Genomic DNA, 24,020 nt, shown 5'->3' on the forward strand with positions numbered 1-24,020 from the left:
TATATGAAGCCAGCATTACCTTGATTCCCAAACCAGACAGAGACCCCACAAAAAAAGGAGAACTATAGGCCAATATCCCTGATGAATATGGATGTAAAAGTTCTCAACAAGATATTAGCAAATAAAATTCAACAGCATATAAAAAGAATTATCCACCATGATCAAGTGGGATCCATTTCTGGGCTGCAGGGCAATATTCACAAATCAATCAATGTGATACATCACATTAATACAAGAAAGAATAAGAACCATATGATCCTGTCAACAGATGAAGAAAACACATTTGACAAAATACAACATCCTTTTTTAATAAAAACCCTCAAGAAAGTCAGGATAGAAGGAACATACTTAAATATCATAAAACCCATATATGAAAAGCTCACAGCTAATATCATCCTCAATGGGGAAAAACTGAGAGCTTTCCCCCTGAGATCAGGAACACGACAGGGATGTCCAGTTTCACCACTGTTGTTTAACATAGTATTGGAAGTCCTAGACTCAGCAGTCAGACAACAAATGAAATAAAAGACATCAAAATTGGCAAAGAAGAAATCAAACTTTCACTTTTCGCAGACGACATGATACTCTACATGAAAAACCCAAAAGACTCCACCAAAAGACCACTAGAACTGATATACGAATTCAGCAAAGTCACAGGGTACAAAATCAATGTACAGAAATCAGTTGCATTTTTATACACCAATAATGAAGCAAAAGAAAGAGAAATAAATTGATCCCATTTACAACTGCACCAAGGAACCATAAAATACCTAGGAATAAACCTAACCAAATATGTAAAAAATCTGTATGCTGAAAACAATGGAAAATTTATGAAGGAAATTGAAGAAGACACAAAGAAATGGAAAAACATTCCATGCTCATGGATTGGAAGAATAAATATTGTTAAAATGTCAATACTACTCAAAGCAATCTATACATTCAATGCAATCCCAATCAAAATTGCACCAGCATTCTTCTCAAAGCTAGAACAAACCTAAAATTTCTATGGAACCACAAAAGACCCCGAATAGCTAAAGTAATATTGAAGAAAACCAAAGCTGTAGGCATCACAATCCCAGACTTTAGCCTCTACAACAAAGCTGTAATCATCAAGACAGTATGGTACTGGCACAAAACCAGACACATAGACCAATGGAATAGAATAGAGAACCCAGAATTGAACCTACAAATGTATGGCCAACTAATTTTTGACAAAGCAGGAAAGAGTATCCAATGGAAAAAAGACAGTCTCTTTAGCAAATGGTGCTGGAAGAACTGGACAGCAACATGCAGAAGAATGAAACTAGACCAGTTTCTTACACCATACACAAAAATAAACTCAAAACGGATGAAAAACCTAAATGTGAGACAGGAAACCATCAAAACCCTAGAGGAGAAATCAGGCAACAACCTCTTTGACCTCAGTCACAGGAATTTCTTGCTCAACACATCTCCAAAGGCAAGAGAATTAAAAGCAAAAATGAACTATTGGGACCTCATCAATATAAAAAGTTTCTGCACTGCAAAGGGAACAATCAGCAAAACTAAAAGGCAACCGATGGAATGGGAAAAGACATTTATTTGCAAATGACATATCAGATAAAGGGTTAGTATCCAAAATCTACAAAGAACTTATCAAACTCAACACACAAAAAACAAACAATCCAGTGAAGAAATGGGCAGAAGACATGAATAGACACTTCTCCAAAGAAGACATCCAGATGGCCAACAGACACATGAATAGATACTCAATGTCACTCATCATCAGGAAAATACAAATCAAAACCACGCTGAGATACCACCTCACACCAGTCAGAGTGGCTAAAATGAACAACTCAGGAAACAACAGATGCTGGTGAGGGTGTGGAAAAATGGGAACCCTCTTGCACTGTTGGTGGGAATGCAAACTTGTGCAACCGCTCTGGAAAACAGTGTGGAGGTTCCTCAAAAAATTAAAAATATATCTACCCTATGACCCAGCAATAACACTGCTAGCAATTCACCCAAGGGATACAGGAGTGCTGATTCATTAGGATACATGTACCCCAATGTTTATAGCAGCGTTTTCAACAATAGCCAAATTATGGAAAGAGCCTAAGTGTCCATCAACTGATGAATGGATAAAGAAGATGTGGTTTACGTATACAATGGAATACTATGTAGCAATGAGAAAGAATGAAATCATGCCATTTGCAGTAACATGGATGGAAATGGAAGATATTATGCTGAGTGAAATAAGTCAGTTAGAGAAGGGCAGATATCACATGTCTTCACTCATATGTGGATCTTGAGAAACTTAACAGAAGACCATGGGGGAAGGGAAGGGGAAAAAATAGTTACAAACAGAGGGAGGCAAACCATAAGAGACTCTTAAATACAGAGAACAAACTGAGAATGGATGGCGGGGGTGGGGAGGGAAAATGGGTGATGGGCATTGAGGAGGGCACTTGTTGGGATGAGCACTGGGTGTTGTATGTAAGCAATGAACCATGGCAATCTACCCCAAAAACCAAGAACACACTTTACATACTGTATATTAGCCAATTTGATAATAAATTATGTTAAAAATAAATAAATAATTCAAGATATTTAAAGATCTGCACCTATATTAACTTCAACATACAGAGCAACATGTTAGTTTTTTAAAAAAATTTTTTAACGTTTATTTATTTTTGAGAGACAGAGACAGAGTGTGAGTGGGGGAGGGGCAGAGAGAGAGGGAGACACAGAATCCGACACACAGAGCCCGATGCAGGGCTCAAACTCACAAACTATGAGATCATGACCTGAGCCGAAGTTGGACACTTAACTGACTGAGCCACCCAGGCACTACTATTAACAAATTGCCACGAACTTAGTTTTTTTACTGCTACTATCAACAAAATGCCATGGACTTAGCAGCTTAAAACAACATAGATTTATTTCCTTACACTTCTGGAGGTCACAAGTCTGGCACACATCTCACTGGGCTGAAATCAAGATGTCATCAGGCTTGTGCTCTTTTCTGGAAGCTTTAGGGGAGAATACATTTCCTTGACCTTTCTAGCTTCTAGAAGTTGCCTGCATTCCTTGGCTCCTGGCCCCTCCCTCCATCCTCAAAGCCAGCAAGGACCAGTTGACTCTGTCACATTGCATCACTTTGCCACTGACTCTCCTGCCTCTCTCTTCCACTTTTAACCCCCTGTGATTACACTGGGATGACCTAGATAATCCAGGATAATTTTCCCATATCACATCAGCCCATCAGCAACCTTAATTCCCCTTTGCCATGGTAACTTACCATATTCACAGGTCCAGGGGATTAGGATACAGACATCTTCGGGAGGGGTTATTCTGCCTACCACAAACAGTATGCTTCCTTCATAAAACTGATAAATACATCAAACCCCAAAGGCAGATTCATTAAGTGATTTAGAAAACATTTCAGGTAACCTATCTATACATTGGATAATTGTACATAACTGCAGTCTTCTGTTCAACACAAACATTGGAACTAACACACAACTGTCACCGGGCCCGACCCAGAGTCCAGAAATAGATTTTGATATTGAAGACTGATATTAAAGATTGAAGATTTGATTTGACATTGGCCTCAACATCCTAATTCAAACTAGACAGTGAACTTAGCAATACGAATACTGAACACATTGTGGAATAATTGGGCATAGAGAGCAGAATGCAGTTTCTATTTGTGGACAGCTCAGTTTAGTCCTATGGTGACAGGGGAAATCCTAAATTCCTAGGCTTGGGAATGTCCCATACAGACACAGACACACTTAAACTTTCTTACACAGTGGCCCTCTAAGCAGTATTCTAAAACATTCCAGTTTTCTATGCGTTATACTTCATTTGAGACAAAAAAACAGACTGACTTTCTGTTGCTAAGAACATACCTGTTCTAGAAAGCAAAATTCAACTCAACAGTTTAGAAACAGACTAAAAATACTATTTTTGAAACCCTGGGAAGCTTGTTCTTCACTAGCAATGGAACTCAAAGAGCAGTGGATGACTATCTTTATTTGGGTTGGAGCTTTCTAGTCTTAGCTCAGTCCTGTGGAAAACTAGACTTGGCCCAAACCATGTCAGCATCCACCTTCTGGTAAATGGATTCCTCAGGGCAAAATTTAAAATTGATTCGTATTTTGAGAAAATGGAGAAAGGTGTCAACAGTGTTACCCATGTTGAATGCAGTTTATCATGAAGGTCCCTCAAGTCTGTGAATCTTGTGCACATGGAAACATAAAATGTGGCAGAATGGGGTGTAGGATGAAGTGAAGGGGAGGAAAGCACTTCCTCAGATGGCTGAGAGCTACCAAAAGGTGTGACAGTACAAGTGAGCTGAAGGCCAGTCTATACAGGAGCTGGCCCAGCTTCCCAAAGTTAGCCTTTTCCTCATGACTAGGGGAACTCACAGGAAGCCAAAGGGTACATTCAAACCCTTAACTCAGAAAGGTGCCTCTTGTTACCATGGCAACCATCCAACAGGCCATTGTGGTAAGAGGGGGTAATCAGTAATAACCAACTCATTCCTTCTCAGGCCCTGCCCTCCAAGATGAATGCTTCAGAAAGAAAGTACAAAGCTAGGCCTAGAGAGATCCTAGGGACAGAACCCAGGCCTGAGAGTTAAAAGGTCTGGCTGCAGCTTCAGCCCTGACTCAACCATGCTGACCCATCTATGCTGAGAAGGTTCTGAGTTCAACCAATTCCCTTTGGTGTAAACACCCAACAGACATAGTGGCCTCCAAACTCACCCACAGGGGCTTGAGGGGTGAGACAAGTCAAGGTGTAATTCCCTCATCCTTCACCTGGTAAATGTGTGACACTGAGTCCATTACTTAAGCTTCTAGGTCTTTATCCATAAGAAGAGGACTCTATCCCTCAGTCAAAACAAGATGGAGTGTCTGATACAGACTGAGCCTTAAGTCAATTAAGTAGCATGATTTCCTTTCTCTGGTCCCATGTAGATGTTACTCTACCTATTTGATTTGTCTTCTTTTCAGACTATTCCAGTCTATCTCCTTCAAGATTCTGCTCAAGTTCCATTTCCTCAAGAAGCCTTCCCTCTTCCCTGAGCATTCAAGAGATAATATGGATAAAGCATCCAGCACAGCTGGCACAGGGCACTCTCAATAAATAGCAGCCACTTTTTCTACACAACTTGGTGCTTATGTTTAGACTCCTTTAGTATATTGCTAAGTATTCACTTTACCTCCTCCATAAGAGCATAAGCACACTGAAGACAAGGTCATTTCTTTTTTCCCCTGATGGAGCTTAGGTCACTGCTCCATAAATTCTTAGTGAACTCACTGAAGTCTTTAAGACTTCAATACACACACATAGGGGCACCTGGGTGGCTCAGGTGGTTGAGCCTCCAACTTCAGCTCGGGTCATGATCTCGCTGTTTGTGGGTTTGAGCCCTGAGTTGGGCTGCCTACTGTCAGTGCAGAGCCCACTTCCAATCCTCTGTCCTCTCTCTGTGCCCCTCCACCACGCTCTGTCTCTCTCTCAAAAATAAACTTAAAAAAACAAAAACACACACATAAGCTGAAGTGAGTTTAATCTTGTCCAGTGAGGAGACAAGTAAAAGGCAGTACTACTTCATAAACGTGGTAATAACACCTTACCTTTTATATCTTTATAACAGCCAGTGCGTACATTACCTCATGTCATCTTCACAGGCATCCTTTGGGACCCCAGGTAGCACTTCCCAGTCTCTTTCCCAGCAACGTGCACAGATAATATATTTACAAGGCACCCTGGGACATTCCCAGATGCTTCCAGAGAGCAGCTGCCCTATTTCATGCCCAGACACACTGAGAGCCAAGGAGCTCAATATCTTAGCATCCTCAAAAATCCATGGGGGGAAGTTGTGGCCCAAAGTCATGAAGCCAGCAAGTAACAGAGCCAGGACTGGAACCCAGGTATGTGTGACTGGGAGTCATGTGGCTTTTCCCCTTTAGTCCCATAAGTGCTACAGGCTCAGGTCATTCCAGTCATCTCTTTTTCTTCTTCCTCTGTATTTAACAAAGGTCTTATTGAAAATATCAGCCTCTCTAGACTACTGATAAATGGTTTGTGCTGACCCTCGAGCTGAGGCTCAAGGAGTATAGACACAGCAAGGACTGCCAACGCCCATGCTTGGTGACAAAATCCAAAAACTCAGGGAAACAAGGGTAGGAATATTTGATATACTGCGCTTCCTCACTAAGAAGTAATTCATCTTAGAGTTCTCTGTTAAACAAGAAAGTTTTATGCATGTTGTCCTCCAAAGGAGGGTTTTTTCCTGTAGTATTTCAAAATGGTTTAGACTGATTGTAGAGAACTGACAATGTCCCTAGGCTTGGATCACCCACCATGGCAACACCACAAGCCACAGTGGAGAAGGCAGGAGGCTGGGAACTGAATAGATGTAGGTTCAGATTCAGCTCCTTCACTTACTAGCTTAGGCTCTTTAGCTGAATGACCTAACCTCTTTGTGCTTCAATTTTCTCAGTAATAAACAGGAATAAAGACAACAGTTCTTGGGGCACCTGCTGGCTCAGTCACAGGAGCATGCAACTCTTGATCTCGGGGTCATGAATTCAAGACCCACGTTGTATGTAGAGATTACTTAAATAAATAAACTTTAGGAAAAAAAAGCAACAGTTCTACCTTTAGGGCTATTGTGTGGACAGGAGATAAAGCATGTAAAATGCCTAGCCCAATGCTGCCACAGGGTAAGTTCTCGATAAATGATGGGTCTGAGTATTAGGCATCACATATGTGACTAGGGATACCAACAGACTCTTTTATGCAATTTCTCTTGTGATAAACTAAAAAGTCTCTCTTTTATACACAAGATAAAGTATACAGAGTATGCGGAAACGTACATGGCTGCAAAGTGTAATCACTATACCAGACTGGAGTTAAATATCAAAACCACCCTACCCAGAGGCTTTCTTCAAGAGGCTCTGAACACAGGGGCAGCCACCAGAGAACACACTATTCATGGTCATCAACTAAAGAGCCTCCTGAGCGCCCACAGCAGCCTTAAGGATTTCGCCACCCGAGGATCCACGCAGGAGGGTAATGGAGAACTTCCAGGATGGAGCCAGGCTCACTACGTATTTGTGAGAGTGGACTCCTCCTACCCCCTCGGCCCTCGCTTGCTATTCCACCGATAAGTCCTGCCGACTTTACCCATGACACAGCTCTCAGATCTGCCCACTTCTCTCCATCTCCACCATCATCAGCCCAGTCCACTCTCTCACCTGGACTCCTCCAAAAGCCCCCTAACTGGTGTCCCCACGTGACAGGGTAGTGCCGGTAGTGTCCTGGGACCAGCTCTTCTGAGGGCGGATTGTTAAATATTAAGGAATTCAGTGAGACCTGCTTATTAAGTTGTCAGTGGCTTGAAACAAGTCACAGCAGGGGTAGTTACCCTGTGGAAACTGGTAAACACTACGAACTGGGACGTTTTTCTCAGAGAGCTGATGTCCCAGCACACCACTGCCTGGGCCCCTTCCAGTCAGAGTGGAGCCCCCTCCAACAGCTTCCTGGTGCCCTTCAGATAAAAACAAAAGCACATCTCACTGTCACCATCTACACCCCAGCCTCCCTTGCACCTGGCTCCCCTTGTCCTCCCTTCTGGTCATGCTGGTCTTTCAGTCCCACCTGCTAGCCTAGATCTGCCCCCTTCACAGGGGTTCTGAATAGGCTGCTCCCTCTGCCTGGGTCCCTCCTCCCACTTTCTCAGCCCAGCTAACTTCTACCAATAACTCAGGTCTCTGCTTAAGCGCCACTTCCTTGAAGAAGCCTACCCCAACCTCCTGACGGATCCCACCCCCTGGTATAAGGTATCACTGCTCTGGGCCCCTCTCCCATGTCACACCTATGAGAGGCAGGAGTTTACATTTATAATTATTGATCAATGGCTCTTTCCCTTTTCCAAAAAGATCTTTACAGAAAGTGAATTATTTTATGCACCCCAAACATGTATAATGTAAAGAAATTGCTATGGGGGAACTGAAAGAAAGCCACAGCAAGACAGGGCCCTGGCTGACCAGGAACTTAGAGCCTTGACAAGACACATTCCTACACACAGACGAAAAGGCAGTGTATGAAGCATGCCAAGTGGAGCTGAAGGCATTCAATGGAAGAACTAATTTCCACTGCATGAATAAATCTGCGGCAAGTTTATGGAGGAGGTGGTCTGGAGCTGATCCTGGAGGAATGGCCAGAATTATGTACAACTGTCCAGGAGACAGAGGCCTATTCCAGAGAGGGCTCAGCCAACCATCTTGTTGGGAGCCAATAAGAGGAGGTGATGCTACAAAGACAGGGTAAGGCCAGACTGTGAAGAGGCCTCAAACAGCAGACTGGGGAGTTTGGCTTTGGCTTTTATAAAACAAAGAACAATAAAAATAAATTTAAAAAGAACAACCATCAACAAAATGAAAAGGCAACCTAGGGAGAAGATATTTACCAATGATATATTCAATAAGGGGCGAATATCCAAAATGTAAAAAGAACTTACACAAGTCAACATGAAAAAGCTTAATAATCCCGTTAAAAAATGGGCAGAAGACAGGTGAAAACATTTTTCCGAAGAAGACATACAGATGACCCACAGAAGCATGAAAAGATGTTCAACATCACTCATCATCAGGGAAATGCAAATCAAAACCACAATGAGATAGCATCTTACACCTGTCAGAATGGCTAACATCAAAAAGACAATAAATAACAGGTGCTGACAAAGACATGGAAAAAGGGAACCCTCATGCACTGTTGGTAGGAATGTAAATTGGTACAGCCACAGTGGAAACCAGTAGGAAGGTTCCTCAAAAACTTAAAAATAGAAATACTATTATGATCCAGTAATTTTACTGCTATGTATTTAATCAAAGGAAACAAAACACTAATTTGAAAACACTAAAAATGCACCCCTGTGTTTACTGCAGAATTATTTACAACAGCCAACACAGTGAAGCAACCCAAGTTTCCATCAATAGAGGAATGGATAAAGAATATTACTCAGCCATAAAAAGAATGAAATCTTGCCATTCATGACAAGGTGGATGGATGTAAAGGGTATTATGCTAAGTGAAATAAGTTAGAAGAAAGAAAGGTCGTACGATTTCACTTCATGTGGAATCTAAACAAAACGAATAAACAAAAAAAGGAGAAACAGACTCATAAACACAGAAAACTGGTGGGTGCCAGAGGGGAAGGAGTTGGGGGATGGGTGAAATAGGTGAAGGGGAGTAAGAGATACAAACTTTCAGTTGTACAATAAATCTTGAGGATGAAAAGTACAGCATTGTATATATATATATATATATATATATATAGTCAATAATACTGTGATAACATTGTTTGGTGACAGATGGGAACTATATTTATCATGGTGAGCACTGTATAATGTACAGAATCACCAAATCACTATGTCGTACACCTAAAACTATTATAACAATGTATGCCAACTATACTTCAATTAAACATTAAGTAAAAATGAAAAACAAATTAATTTTTTGAACAGGGGAAGGAACTTGAAAGTAGTAATCTTAGAAGACTAATCCATACACATACACACACATTTACACATTTTCAGGCCCATATCTATAAAGCCAGGAACAAATTCCAACTGACAATAGCTTTCCAAACTCATGGAGCAGATGGAGGCCATTTTGAGCTAGAGATGACAGACACATGGCGCATCTGGACAGAACTCCTTTCGAGGGAAACCAAACGTCTCTAGGTCAGCTGCTGCGAGATACTTGCTGTAGTCAAGAATCCAAAAGCCTTGGCCTGTCTAGAGCAGCCCAGCCCAGGTATCTGTGGGCCACAGAACAGTCTGAGTCTTCTGTTGTAATGTTAAATCCGTAGCTATACTCAGACCAGAATATATTTGAGCCAGTTGTGATTCTTTTTTTTTTATTCTTTTTTTTAAATTTATTTTTGAGAGAGAAAGAGTACAAGCGGGGGAGGGGCAGCGAGGGAGAGGGAGACACAGAATCCAAAGCAGGCCCCAGGCTCTGAGCTGTCAGCACAGAGCCCAATGCAGATCTCATGAACCATGAGATCATGACCTGAGCTGAAGGTGGATGCTTAACCAGACTGAGCCATGCAGGCGCCCCAAGCCAGTTGTGTTTCTAAGGCCCCCTCAGCCAGAGGGTTTGCTGGAATTCTGATTTCCTAGTTGAATGTGGAAATTACCACCTACAGAACTGTACTCTGCCCTCCAGCTCCGACCCCCCACATTCCTCCACGGGTCGTTTCATCCACTCAGAGCTGATAGGACTCAGGCAGGGTTTAGAATGTCTTTCAACTACTGATAAAGGAGGGTGGCTGTCTGGAATGATGCTCTGACATGGCTGGCCAGTAGCCTTGAGGACCCCCACTCCCACCCCCCCGCACTGGCTGCCACAGCAGGCTCCTGGGAAGTGGTGCACAATTTGCCATTCCTTTGGTCCAAAAAAGTGCTCCGCAGCCCCTGATCAAAAAGCAGGTGCCCTCCTTCAAGGACTTCAGAGGTCTGATTTTGGGATCAGGAAGCTAATTGTAGCTACTTGGTTAAGCTTTTGGTTAAGCTTTGGTTAAGCTTTTCTGATATTAACTTTATAGCACTCTCAGATAATTTTTCAGGAGGTCACGCACATATCACGCATGGTACAGACAGGGGCCTATGGAGGCATGCTGCAGGTTCCAAATGCCCTGCTTAGGTAGATTATGGATTATATTATCCAATTTCAATAAAATGACTCTCATAAAATGGACAAATGGCTAAAGAAATTCCTGTAGTGAACTTTATTTAGTACATGTAACATCAGCATAAGCAAACAGGAATATGGAAGAACTAACACTTCTATGAGAAACTAATTTCAGACACATAAGGAGTAAAAACGATAAGGACAGAATCAGATCTAAAAAGAAATTAGTCCAGGGGCGCCTGGGTGGCTCAGTTGGTTAGGTGTCCGACTTCGGCTCAGGTCATGATCTCACAGTTCATGAGTTTGAGCCCCGCGTCAGGCTCTGTGCTGACAGCTCAGAGCCTGGAGCCTGCTTCAGATTCTGTGTCTCCCTCTCTGCCCCTCCCCTGCTCATGCTCTGTCTCTCTGTGTCTCAAAAATAAATAAAACATTTAAAAAAAATTTTTTTAAGAAATTAGTCCAAATAATTCAAAATTATAAAAGTTGTTTGAATTATGGATTTTCCTCCACTATCTCTAATGGTAATTCTTTCATATGGATCGGTATACTGTGTGCTGTGCAGTACTGCAAATACTGGGAAGATGTTATAATTGATACATATTTAAAATGTTTTTAAATTAATTTTTTAGGGGCGCCTGGGTGGCTCAGTCAGTTAAGCGTCTGACTTCGGCTCAGGTCATAATTTCACGGTTCGTGGGTTCGAGCCCCGCGTAGGGCTCTGTCCTGACAGCTCAGAGCCCGGAGCCTGTTTCAGATTCTGTGTCTCCCTCTCTCTCTCTGCCCCTCCCCCACTCATGCTCTGTCTCCCTGTGTCTCAAAAATAAAATAAAAACATTAAAAAAATTTTTCTAATTAATTTTTTAAACACTTAAGTATATTTCACTATGCTCATCCTTTAAATTTTTCTATTTTTTTCTATTTTTGTATGTTTTAGAACACGTAATATATTAGTATACAACATATCAGTACATGACAGTATAATGGCAACACAGATCCTAATTTAAAATATATATAATTGAGGGGCGCCTGGGTGGCTCAGTCGGTTAAGCATCCCACTTCAGGGGTTCCAACCTCACCTCCAGCTCTGTGCTGACAGCTCAGAGCTCAGAGCCTGCTTGGGATTCTGTCTCTCTCTCTCTCTGCCCCTCCCCCACTGGTGCTGTCTCTCTCTCTCTCTCTCTCTCTCAAAAACAAATATTAAAAAACAATAATAATAAAATAAAATATATATAATTGGAGGTGAAAACTTAAAATGTTTACTATTTATTTCGGGGGCATAGCCAGTAAAGCTTGGAGACCACTTAGAGTCAGCTCAGCAGCCCTGAAGCCCCTTCACAGTTCCCCTTTCTCACTCAACAAGTCTATAACCAAAGGTGAGCCCCATTCTCCCACCCAGCACAGTGTTGGGGAGAGGCAATTTGAGGGGAGCCTGTCTTCCCCAGCTCCTACCCCTGGTCGCCCTTGGTTCTTCCCAGCTCCAGAGCCCCTACCTGATTGTGCCATCGAATGACGTTTCCAAATCCCCCTGTCCCAAGTCGTTCTTTCATCTCCCAGGCCCCACATGTCTGGGTTGGCAGCGAAGGTGACCAGCTCATACTGAGGATGTGCTAACTCTGTAAGCAATTTGGTGTGGGGGATAAAAGATTAAAGTTAAGAAAAAATGTAACTCAAAGAGAGAGAGAAGGTAAGAGATACCCTTGCCCTTCAATAAGAGAGAAGAAAAAAACGAGCTGGTTTTCATTTATAAATAAACCATGTTGTCTAGCTTATTTCGGGGTTTTGGTGGCAAACTTGTTTTTCTCACCTTTCTCCCTCCCCCCACCTGGGCTGTTGTAGAAGGAGACAGGCAGGAAAGTCACTGGAAAGAGAGAATACTCCGCCCCCCCACCCCCACCCCCACCTCGAAAGGGCATCCCAGCCTGGACTCCAGCAAGGGGCGCCCTGCCCCGCGCGCATTCTGTTTAGGGTGGCTGGGACAGAATCTGTTGCTGATTTTCCCCCATGGTCATGGTCACGTGTTGTCTTCACTCAGTCCAAATGAATCACGGCTCTCTCCCAAAGCCACCCACCTCGAAGCGGCCACCTGTACCCACCCCGCCCAGGGCTGCTCTGGACCTCCCAAGTCCAACCCGCACAAGAGAAAGGCTTCTACGACCGGAAAACCCCGACTTTTAAACTCGACAGAAGTTTCTTCAGCAGCCTCAAGTGAAGAGGTGCCAGTTCGCCGTTGCAGAGGAGACGCAGGGTCTGCAGGGGGCACCAGGGGGTCCCCGCGGCCGCCCAAGGGACTCACCTGTCGTCAGGGACGCAGGGCAGGGGAGCCGTTCCCCGGGGCGGGGGAGGCGGGGCTGAGGTGAAAAAACCGGGGGCTATGGCACCTCCCCAAAGACATTAAAATGCGGGAATCTTAAACCTCCCAGCCCAGCGCGACTTCCTCAAACACTTCCTGCTCTGACGTCACAGAGCACGTGGGCCGCGGCCCGCCCTTAAAGGCGCCGCGGGGGGCGCCAGCCTAGGCCACGCCCCTTGCCCGCGGTCCTAGGCCACGCCACCGGGGAGGACCCTGGGTCCCTTACCCAGGTGATTCAAGGGGGGCAGCATATGGCTTCTAGACGGCCCCGGTCGGACTTAGACAGGCATTGCTCCTTGAGATAAAAGCGGCCCTGAGATGAACCCGAATACGCCCGCGCCCGTTTTAGACAGTGACTTTAACCTGAAGCGGTTTCTGGGACTGGGGAGATGGGGATTTCCTCACTGGAGCCCTCCTGGGGTGAACTTGTCACGCTTCCTAGACTTCTAACTAGGTGGAATTTCCCGCGCCCCCGCCAGGATTGATTTAGAGAGTGTTTACAAGAATTGCCACGGGCCTCCTCTCCTCAGGCTGCATCCCCCTTATCTGGAGGATTTTTGGCTCAGTATCGAGAATGATAAATCGCAGCTGTACTCCCTGGAAATGACAGCCCCCCCCCCCCACCCGCTTGAGAAAAAAATAAAGAAAAAGGGGGGAAAATCTAGTAGTGTTCACACGAAACTGCAGTTTCAGCCGCAGTGATGTAGGGAAATTGCGAGAGAAACTCGCAGCGCTGAGGTTTATGGTTCAACTCCTACCTACTTGACATAAAATAAGGTCTTTGCTATTGAGTTTCTTGGTTCTGTGGAATTATATTATCACACAAAGGTGTGTGTGTGTTTGTTTACTCAAGCAGGAAAAAAATTATTAAAGGAAACATGAAGATAATAGCTCACATTTATAGAGTGCTTACCAAGGGCCAGGCACTGTCTAAACTGTACCTAGAATTCGTCGTTCAGTCCTCAAGGCAATCCTACAAATTGGACAGTAACTGCATTATTGTTAACCCCATTACACAGAAGAGAAAACTGATGCAGGGAGAGGAAAATATGTCAAAGTCACAGGCCAGTAAGTGGATGAACTGATATTCCAACCCAAGCAGCTAGTTCTTGGGTCCAAGCTTTTACTATTTGGTTAAAAGGGGCATACTAAGAAATTCAAAAGGAGGTAAACTGGATTTTGAATCCTAATACGCTGTTATTGACTACTTTGAGGTTTTAGGGCCAATTACTGAACCACTCCAAGCATGGGGTGGTAACCACTCTTCTTTAAAACGTGGACAACATTAGGTTGAATCACATGAAATTGTCGTTTTCTTTAATGAAACAAAAACAGTTGTGGGGCGCCTGGATTGCTCAGTTGGTTAAGTGCCTGACTCTGGTTTCAGCTCAGGTCCTGATCTTGGAGTTTGTGAGTTTGAGCGTGGTGTTGGGCTCCATGGCTGCTTGGGATTCTCTCTCTCCCTTTCTCTCTGCCCCTCCCCAACTCTTTGTCTCTCTCAAAATAACTTTATATTTTTAAATTTTTTAATGTTTATTTATTTTTGAGAGAGAGAGAGACAGAGTGCAAACAAGGGAGGGACACAGAGAGAGGGAGACACAGAATCCGAAGCAGGTTCCAGGCTCCAAGCTGTCAGCACAGAGCCCCATGCAGGGCTCAAACTCACCATGAGATTATGACCTGAGGGCAAGTCGGACACTCAACTGACTGAGCCACCCATGCCCCCCTCAAAATAAACTATACATTTTTTAAAATTTATTTTTGAGAGAGACAGAGACAGAGCACAAGTGGGGGCAGGGAGGGCGGGCAGAGAGAGAGGAAGACACAGACTCCAAAGCAGGCTCTAGGCTCTGAGCTGTCAGCACAGAGCCGACCTGGGGCCGGAACTCACAAGCCGCGAGATGATGACCTGAGCTGAAGTCGGATGCTTAACCGACTGAGCCACCCAGGCGCCCCAAAATAAATAAACTTTAAAACAAACAAACAAACAGGGATGCCTGGGTGGCTCAGCTGGTTTAGTGTCTGACTTCGGCTCAGATAGTGATCTCACTGTCCAGTCTGTGAGTTCGAGCACTGCATTGGGCTCTGTGCTGACAGCTCCGAGCCTGGAGTCTACTTTGGATTCTCTGTCTCACTGCCTCTCTCTGCCCTTCCCCCACTCACGTTCTGTCTTTCTCTCTCAAAAATAAACATAAAAAATTCAAACAAACAGCCAAACAAAAAACAAAAACAGTTGAAACAGCAACAAGCATAAGTGGTTTCATCCAGTTCAGCCTAAGAGTCACTGGAGGACAAGAGGGCACACAAGTCAGAGAAAGGAATCAGCAGGGTTATTGTAGACAGAGGAGTTCATAGCCATAGTTATGCCTGACACAGAGGACACTCGTGTCTGCACATACATCAACCCAAACAGATGAGATGGGTCATCGGTACCCAGGGCCACCTGGTATTTCTCAATTTACCCTATCCTCACTGCTAATTAGCACATTCAGTTTCAAAGCAAGAAGAGAAATAGACATAAGTAAATAGCTGTAAAGCATTCTAAGTGCAATATAAGTTTTTATTTAATACATAAAACATTTATTGAACACCTATATATGCTGGCTGTATGTAAAGTCTATTTCCTATATGACATCATAAAATAATTTCTCTTCTGTCCTGTCACTTCTGCAAATCACTGTCTATGAGAAACTTTGCAGATCCACAGATCTGCAAAAATTTATTCTGCATCATTATAATTTAAGAGTTCTGGGGGTCCCTGGCTGGCTCAGTCAGTGGAGCATGTGACTCTTGATCTCAGGGCTGTGAGTTTGGGCCCCACATTGGGTATAGAGATTGCATAATAACAAAATCCTTAAAAAAAAAAAAAAAAAAAGAGTTCTCAGTTGCTAAGCTCAAAATAACTTGGTTTTCAACTGAACATATATCCCTCTGGTAAGATCACATATATTTAGATTTTTAAAAATTTGATGATGGCCCAGAAAGGGCCTCCAGATTTTATCATATCCCATGATATTTATCATCTTAAGCCCCATTTTCCGTCCAGATAAGACATGTCCACTGCCTACGTCTGTTTTCTATCCTGCTCTAGAGAGACGTGAGCAAACTGTTTAAAAAAATATTTTCAGATGCAGCAAAAAAAAAAAAAAATACTCCTTTTTCTTCCTGCTTTGGGGCTTAATGCTGTTTTAGCAGTGACTATAGGGTAATCAGGAAACACTGAGCAGCCTGAGTGCTTCACACAGTCCCCGGGCACCACCAACACAGGGGATATAAGCAACGTAACTCTCATCAGAGGCACCCAGAATCTTATTAAGGACATAAGACCCACGGAGACCCATCAAGTGATGAGTAATTAGGACCAGGCAATAAAAAAAATCTGTGCTAATTTGTTCTGCTGTGGAGGCAGTACACAGTACTAGTGATAAGGATAAATTTTCTAAGGGGTTTATTTTAAAATAAATTCTTCTTCCGAGGGTAAGTCAGAGATAACTATCTTCTTACGCAGTCTTTTTGTGTCATCAGATGAGAAAACTCTGCTCTCTCACCTGATAGCAGCCAGGCAAAGCAGTACTGAGCTCTTTTGAATGAGGAAAGAATTGTTCTCTGAACAATCTGGAAGCTGAGTCATAATAAGAGAAGCCAGCTTAACAGATAGGAAGGTGACAAAACAGACCACTCGGAATAAGAAGGATTTCCCTCACACCCCAGAGAGTCAGCTGTGGTTCAGTGATTTCAGCAACTCTCATTATCTTTCCAAGTTTGTTTTACCCCAGCCCTGCAGAGAGAAGACTGCAAGTCAGGACTTGCTCCTTCAACAAACAAAAATTCTGCCAGAAAAGTTGGAAAACTCGTTAGTTGGAAGACATGAAGGAACAGCTTTTCTTCCAGGGGAGTTGGGAGATGGGGATGGGCTGATGGAGACTGAGGGTGAATAGGATCATCAGCCAGGACCCCTCAGGGATCAGCGCTGAGCTAGCTGCAGAAGAAAGAAAAAGAAAACGTGGCTAACTTCCATCTCTGTGAATGAGATCTGGGCCAATAGTGAAACTTTAGAGAAGCAGACCCTGCGGGGCCACTGTGCCTCAAATCTTGCATGAAGCACTGAAAGCTGAGGATTTAGGGCACTGAATCACCCTTTCTGGAGAAAGATAGCTTGAGGGAGGAAAACACTTTGCATGTTCCCCTCATTTTTACACACACATATGTTTATTCCAGTAAATCAAACTAAAGAGAAAGAAGTAACTAAAGGACAGCTGCCCACCCCTTGGCAATGATGGCAGGGAGACCGTGAATATGGGCTGGGTGTATATGTTTCCTGGCAGATATGTTTCTTCTTTCACTTTTGTTCTGAGCTTTTACTCCATGGAAACAGAGATTTTGTTCACTGCTACATTCCCAACTCCTGTACATGGTAGAGATGTGACTCAATGTAAATTTACTGGCTGACTGACTGACTGAATGAAAGAATCAGCCAATGTGAAGATACTGTATACTTTAGTACTTGGTTATACATGGCATCTGGAGTCTGAGACACGGGTTCTTTTTTTTGTTTTTAATGTTTATTTATTTTTGAGAGAGAGAGAGCACGTGTGAGATGGAGGAGGGGCAGAAAGAAGAAGACAGAGGATCCAAAGCGGGCTCCACAATGACAGCGGAGAGCCCGATATGGGGCTCTAACTCATGAACTGTGAGATCGTGACCTGAGCCGAAGTCAAGACACTTAACCGACTGAGCCACCTAGGTGCCCCTGAGAGACATAGGTTCTAATGGTAGCTCTGCATTTTCTTGGCTTTGAAGACTCAGGCAGTTTATTAAACCTTACTGCACCTCCGTTTTCTCATCTGTAAAATGGGGGCAGATAAAATTTACTCCCCATGGTTCTAAGGTATAAATGAGATTATACAAAGTGTCTAATATAGAGCTTGGTGCTTATTAAGCCCTCTGAGTCGTAGTTATTAATGCTATTATTTTTTAAATGCAATAATCCCAAAGTCAGCTGAGGTCCCTGTGTTCTGTGGTTCAAAATGAAAGGGTTTCAAACCCCCCTCTGCCCCTTACAGTGAAAGCTTTCCAGTCCTTGCACCTTTCGCATCTCTCCATAAATTTGATATAAGAGGTGGTGGTGTGTGATGGTGGGTGAGGTGGGTGGCATGTTTCTTAGTTAACCTCAGATTCTGAGCTCCTACTTTTGCAAAATTCTTAATCACCCTTTTAAAATAGGTCCTCAGGACGCCTGGGTGGCTCAGTCAGTTAAGTGTCTGACTTTGGCTCAGGTCATGATCTCATGGTTAGTGAATTCAAGCCCTGCATTGGGCTCTGCAAGGACAGTGTGGAGCTTGCTTTGGATTCTCTCTCCACTCCTTCCCCAGCTCTCAAAATAAATAAACTTTAACCTGGGTGGCTCAGTCAGTTAAGCATCTGACTTTGTTCAGGTCATGATCTTGTGGTTCCTGGTTTCCAGCTGAGTGTTGGGCTCTGTGCAGATAGCTCAGAGCCTGGAGCCTGCTTCAGATTCTGTCTCCTTCTCTTTCTGCCCCTCTCCCACTTGTACTGTGTGTCTCTCTCTCAAAAATAAATAAGCATTAAAAAAATTTTTTAAATAAATAAATAAATAAAAATAAAATAAGTCCTTCTCTCTACTGTAACTCCCTATTTCATCCCTACACCTCTAGTCTAGTCCTTCAGAGCACTACTAATCTTTTTTAGAGAGTTAAGCTTTTTTTTAATGTTTATTTTTGAGAGAGAGAGACAGACAGAGCATGAGCAGGGGAGGGTCAGATAGAGAGGGAGACACAGAATCTGAAGCAGGCTCCAGGCTCTGAGCCATCAGCACACAGCCTGATGCAGGACTCGAACCCACTAACTGTAAGATCATGACCTGAACCAGTCGTACTTTTAACCGACTGAGCCACCCAGGAGCCCCTAGAGAGTTCAGCTTTTAATGGAACATGTTACGAAAGAGATCTAATTGTAAAGACCAAAGTCATCATTGGACCCTTCCTTGCTTCTTTCTTTGCATCCAGTCTCTTCTGTGCTGAGGCAGCAGCCTTGGAGGTGGTTGGACCTCCTGCTGGGGCAGGGCACCGGCTCCTACATTGCAGCTCAAGTTCCCAATATTGACATTGGCCAGGATGAGTCACAGGACAATAAGAAGAGCAAGTATTTGGTAATAAGAGGTTTACCCTGCCATCCAGATAGGTCATTCAGATAAAATTGTCTCTGGTACTAGCACTCTCTCTGAGCCATACTTCCCATCTAAATTCTTTTAGGTGGTTAAGAAGGAGGTAAAAGTTTTTCTTGAGTCTGCTGGGTCTTGATGGCCTTCAGCTGCAAATAATCCACAAGCCAAAGTGGCATACTTTGGGGTTACATATTCCAATCCCCTTCAAGGGCTGAATAGACAGAGGCGAACTCTGATTGAGGCCATGGTGCCAGTGAGTGCCAGGCTAGCGCGTGCCTGCCGTGATGCTAGTTAGTTGCCATGTGAAGTAAGGGTCTACTCCAGCTCAGCCTTCCTTGGAAGGACTGAGCACGTTAGCACAACTACAGAAATACTTAACACAATATTAGTTTACTGTTTACTGCCCACCTCCTGGTGGCAGCTTCCTGCCTGCCTATTCTGTCCCCCACATCACCTACTAGGGGCTACAATAACAACAACATCATCATAATAGCAAACATTTATGACTGTGTGGTGGGTGCTCTATGATTCTTTCTGTATTGGAAGAATGTCATCAGGGGTGCCTGGGTGGCTCAGTCTGTTAAGCATCCCACTTTGGCTCAGGTCATGATCTCGTGGTCCGTGAGTTCGAGCCCCATGTCAGGCTCTGTGCTGATAGCTGGGAGCCCAGACCCTGCTTCCGATTCTGTGTCTCCCTCTCTCTCTGCCCCTCCCTCGTTCATGCTCTGTTTCTCTCTGTCTCAAAAATAAATAAACGTTAAAAAAATAAAAAATAAAAAGAAAGTCATCAGTTTCTGGATCATTTTGCCATCCTGGGCTTGTGAATCCTGTTCTTTGCCCAGGCATGGAAGTCAACCATTTTCTTCAAATTCCTCTCAATGATCATTCACAGAAGGACTTGGTGTTTCACAGATTTCACCAAAGGTCTGGCAAGATGGAAAGGTGTACATCACAGTGCCACAACAATTTGAAATTAAACATCAGACAATTTCTCTTTAGAAGTTCCCATTTCCACCACCTGGATTTTAGCCCCTCCCAATTCTCCCCACCCCCAGCTTCCCAGACCTTCTGCTCTTGAACAAAGAACAGATCCCTCCTGGTTTTTCACGAAAAGCAAGCAGTTCTCCTCAGCCACAACCCCCAACCTCAGCGAGGTCCTAAATAGAAGCTTGCAACCAGGGGCTGTGAGATGCCCAGCACAGCCTCTGCTTTCCATTATGGTTCCCACTGCCTTGGGCTGCAGCCCAAAGCCTGCCCGGAGTTCCTGCTGATGCCACATCCACCAGCTCACAAGCTGCAGCTTCTCAGGCTGACATGACCCATTCTAGACCCTCTGCCACCCCTTGAAAGCCTCCCCTTGGCGTGAGCAAGTTCTGAGCTCAACAGGTCATCTATGCTATGTCTAATTTCTTTCTGTGTCCCTGCCCAGCACTACTTTCTGTAAGAAAAAAGGGATCTGGGCGCCTGGTGGCTCAGTTGGTTAGGCGTCCAGCTTTGGCTCAGGTCATGATCTTGTGGTCACGAGTTCGAGCCCCGCGTCAGGCTCTGTGCTGACCACCTGGAGCCTGTTTTGGATTCTGTGTCTCCCTCTCTCTGACCCTCCCCCCGTCAGGGGAGGGTCTGTTTCTCTCTGTTTCTGTTTCTCTCTGCTCTGTTTCTCTCTGTCTGAAAAATAAATAAACATTAAAAAAAAAAAACGTAAAAAAAAAAAAAGAAAAAAGGGATCTGTAGTGATTTCCTAGGAATCATGCCTGCCCTTAGAAGACAGAAACGCCAAACCGAATCAGTTCACACTGGTCCACTGGGCAGGTTGCAAAGTGGGCAAAAATGGCATGACTCCCAAGGTCGATTCCTTGGGGAGAAAGAACTATAGACTCCTACTCATTTTGTTATCAGAGGATGTCATATAATTTAAATACACGGACAATTTCTTTACTTCATTTTGGTCCTTTTAAAAAAATCGGGTTTATAAAGATGCAATTTACATATAATGAAATTTACCAATTTTAAGTGTACAACTTAATGGGTTATTTTACAATTGTATGTAGCCTAGTAACTATCGTACGAAACACCCTATAGAACATATCTATCACCCCATACTCCCTCACCATAAACCCCCTCCCACAGCCCCTGGCAACCACTGATACAGTCACTGTAGTTTTACAGTTTGTTCCATTTTAATTTAACTTTTTAGTAACCATTTCTAGAGAACTGCTAAGCTGTGGCCAGACTGCTGGGTTGGGCTGGATTTCTCATGTCGAAGAGTCAGAGGCCAAAGATGACCAAACAACTGACCCAGCAGGGAAGGGCTTCAGAATAACGCAAGGCTGAGCTAGCCTAGGCGGGAAGGACTGCTAATCACCGAGGCTGCCATGTTTATGCCAAGAATGAGGAACAGAGAGGAAAGGGAAAAGACAGTGCACAGTCTGGGTGGGGAAGAAGGCCACACAGCCAGTCAAGATGGGAACTTTAATTACAGGCCAAGGGCTGTGTTGCAATTCAACAGTCAGACCCAAATCCATTGAGTGCTCAGGCTGCCCTCAGCACTTCCCCTTGTCAGGGCTCTGTCCCACCTACCTGCCAGTCCCAACTTCCCCTTTCTGAGGGAGGCTGCAGGCCACTCAGGGCTGCCAAATCCCCAAATAGGTAAACTGTGTCTCGGGCCGCTGGTCACCACCCCTTCCCAGCTCTGGTGTTGGGGGCTCTAACTCAGTGCATCTAGCTCCTTTCTCCTCTGGGCCTGTCTCCAAGTTCAGGACCTTTTCTATGAGTGGGGCCCTTTGTTGGAGCATTTGATTTTTAGTTGGAAGAAGGAAAAGAAGGAAGTAAATTCATATGTATTGAACATCTTTTACCAGAGGCAGGAAAAATTCAAACAATAAGAAAGATGCAAAATGAAAAGTAAAAACTTCTCTCTCCAGGTCTTGATTCCTAGACTGTCCCCCAAGAGCTGACATTGTCAAACATTTATTGTATGTCCTTTGCAGGGGGGGAAGGGGGGAGATTGTTTAAAAGCAACATAATATAGACTTGGCTTTGCAACTTCCTTTTATCGCCATATAATTCATCTTGGAGTGTTTTCCATGCCAGCATATATATTAACTTTGATATAATTTTAAACTTAAAGAAAACCTGCAAGAATAATAGAAAGAATTCATGACACAGATTCACTAATTATTTACACTTCACTCCTTTCACCGACTCATTTTTTCTGTATCTATCTATCTATCTACATATTATTTTTCCTGAACCATTTTCAGGTATGTTGGAGACATTGTACCCCTACCCCATAATTTCCTCAGTGTGTATTTGCTAAGAACAGGATTTTTCTTTTACATAACCACAGTTCAATTATTACAATTAGGAGACTTAACACTGATACAAAACTGATTCGCAGTGCGTACTTAAATTCTGTCAGTTGTTCCAGTAATATTCTTTTTAGCTGTTTTCCCTCAGTCCAGGATCCAGTCCAGGATCAAATACTGCATTTGATTTCCTATCCTTTACTGTCCTTTATTCTGGAAAGTTTCCCCAGCCTTTCTTTGTATTCCTTCATTTTAGCATTTTTTAAGGAGCACATGACAGTTATTTTGTAGAATATGGGTTCCTCTGACATGATGCTGGGTCTTTCTCACAGTAGCATCTCAGGGGGCACACGATGTCATTGCATCGCACCCATTTCTGGTGCCCTTGATTTTGATCGTTTGGTTAAGGCGAGGTCTGCCAGATTTCTACCTTGTAAAGTTACTATTTGCCCTTTGTAATTAAGGTGATTTGTGGAAATGTCCAATTCTTCATCAAACTTTCGTCCATTCAATTCAGCATCCATGGATGGTTTTCTACCATCATTCTTATAGTTGGAATTTTACAGTAAAGAAGCTGATTTTTTTAGCTGGCATTGTACTATAAAAAAAAAAGAGGTTTCCTTTCTCTGCCATTTATTTATTTATGTGTTTGTTTATATTAGTGTAAACTCATAAATTCTTATGTGATTCAATGAGTTATAATCCAATGCCATTATTTTTACTTATTTTGAGAATCACACTGTCCCAGCTGGTCAGGGAAAGCCACTTGAAATTTAAAGGTCCTTTTGGTATGTCCCCATCATTCTTTGAGCTCTTCCTTACATTCTGGTGCAACAGGATGTTTTAGGGTCATCTTACGCTTTCTATGCGGACAGCCCTGGAATCAGCCTTTTCTCCCAGGAGTCCTGGCTCCTTTTAGTGGAGAATGATGTTTGGAAACCAAAAGCAGGCAGCTAGCAGCTCATACATTTTCACCTAATTGATTTATCAGCTGGGTATTATTCTATGGTATGTATGTAACATGATTTATATAACTAGTCACCTTCAATGGACTTTTGGAGTGCTACCAGTTGTTTGCTGCTGTGAATATTCTTGCACATATATCTTGGCTTACATTTGGGAATATGTCTGTAGAGCAAATTTCTTTTTTTTTAATGTTTATTCATTTGTTTAGTGTTTATTTATTTTTGAGAGAGAGATAGAGTGCCAGTAGGGGAGGGGCAGAGAGAGAGAGCTACAGAATCCAAAGCAGGCTCCAGGCTCTGAGCTTTCAGCACAGAGCCCGACACGCGGCTTGAACTCACGAACTGTGAGATCATGACCTGGGCTGAAGTTGGATGTTTAACCTACTGAGCCACCCAGGCGCCCCAATGTTTATTCATTTTTGAGAGAGAGACAGAGAGAGAGAGAGACAGAGTGTGAATGGGGGAGGGACAGCAAGAGAGGGAGACACAGAATCTGAAGCAGGTTCCAGGCTCTGAGCTGTCAGC

General features: G+C 43.6%; 1 protein-coding gene across 2 annotated transcripts in view; it reads right to left on the minus strand.

Moving 5' to 3' along the window:
• The window catches only part of IKBKB (inhibitor of nuclear factor kappa B kinase subunit beta), a 74,228-nt gene extending 61,072 nt beyond the window's left edge, over positions 1-13,156 (minus strand). For both annotated transcript variants that reach the window (XM_015088489.3, XM_015088488.3), the window contains exons 1-2: positions 12,985-13,156; positions 12,182-12,304 (exon numbers count right to left, since the gene is read on the minus strand). In XM_015088489.3, coding sequence (XP_014943975.1) covers positions 12,182-12,286 — 105 coding nt within the window. In that variant the 5' untranslated portion in view covers positions 12,287-12,304; positions 12,985-13,156. The remainder of the gene's footprint in view (positions 1-12,181; positions 12,305-12,984) is intronic.
• Positions 13,157-24,020: the final 10,864 nt, after the last annotated feature.

Source organism: Acinonyx jubatus, chromosome B1 (genome assembly GCF_027475565.1).
Source record: "Acinonyx jubatus isolate Ajub_Pintada_27869175 chromosome B1, VMU_Ajub_asm_v1.0, whole genome shotgun sequence".
In the NCBI taxonomy this organism is placed as follows: Eukaryota; Metazoa; Chordata; class Mammalia; order Carnivora; family Felidae; genus Acinonyx; species Acinonyx jubatus.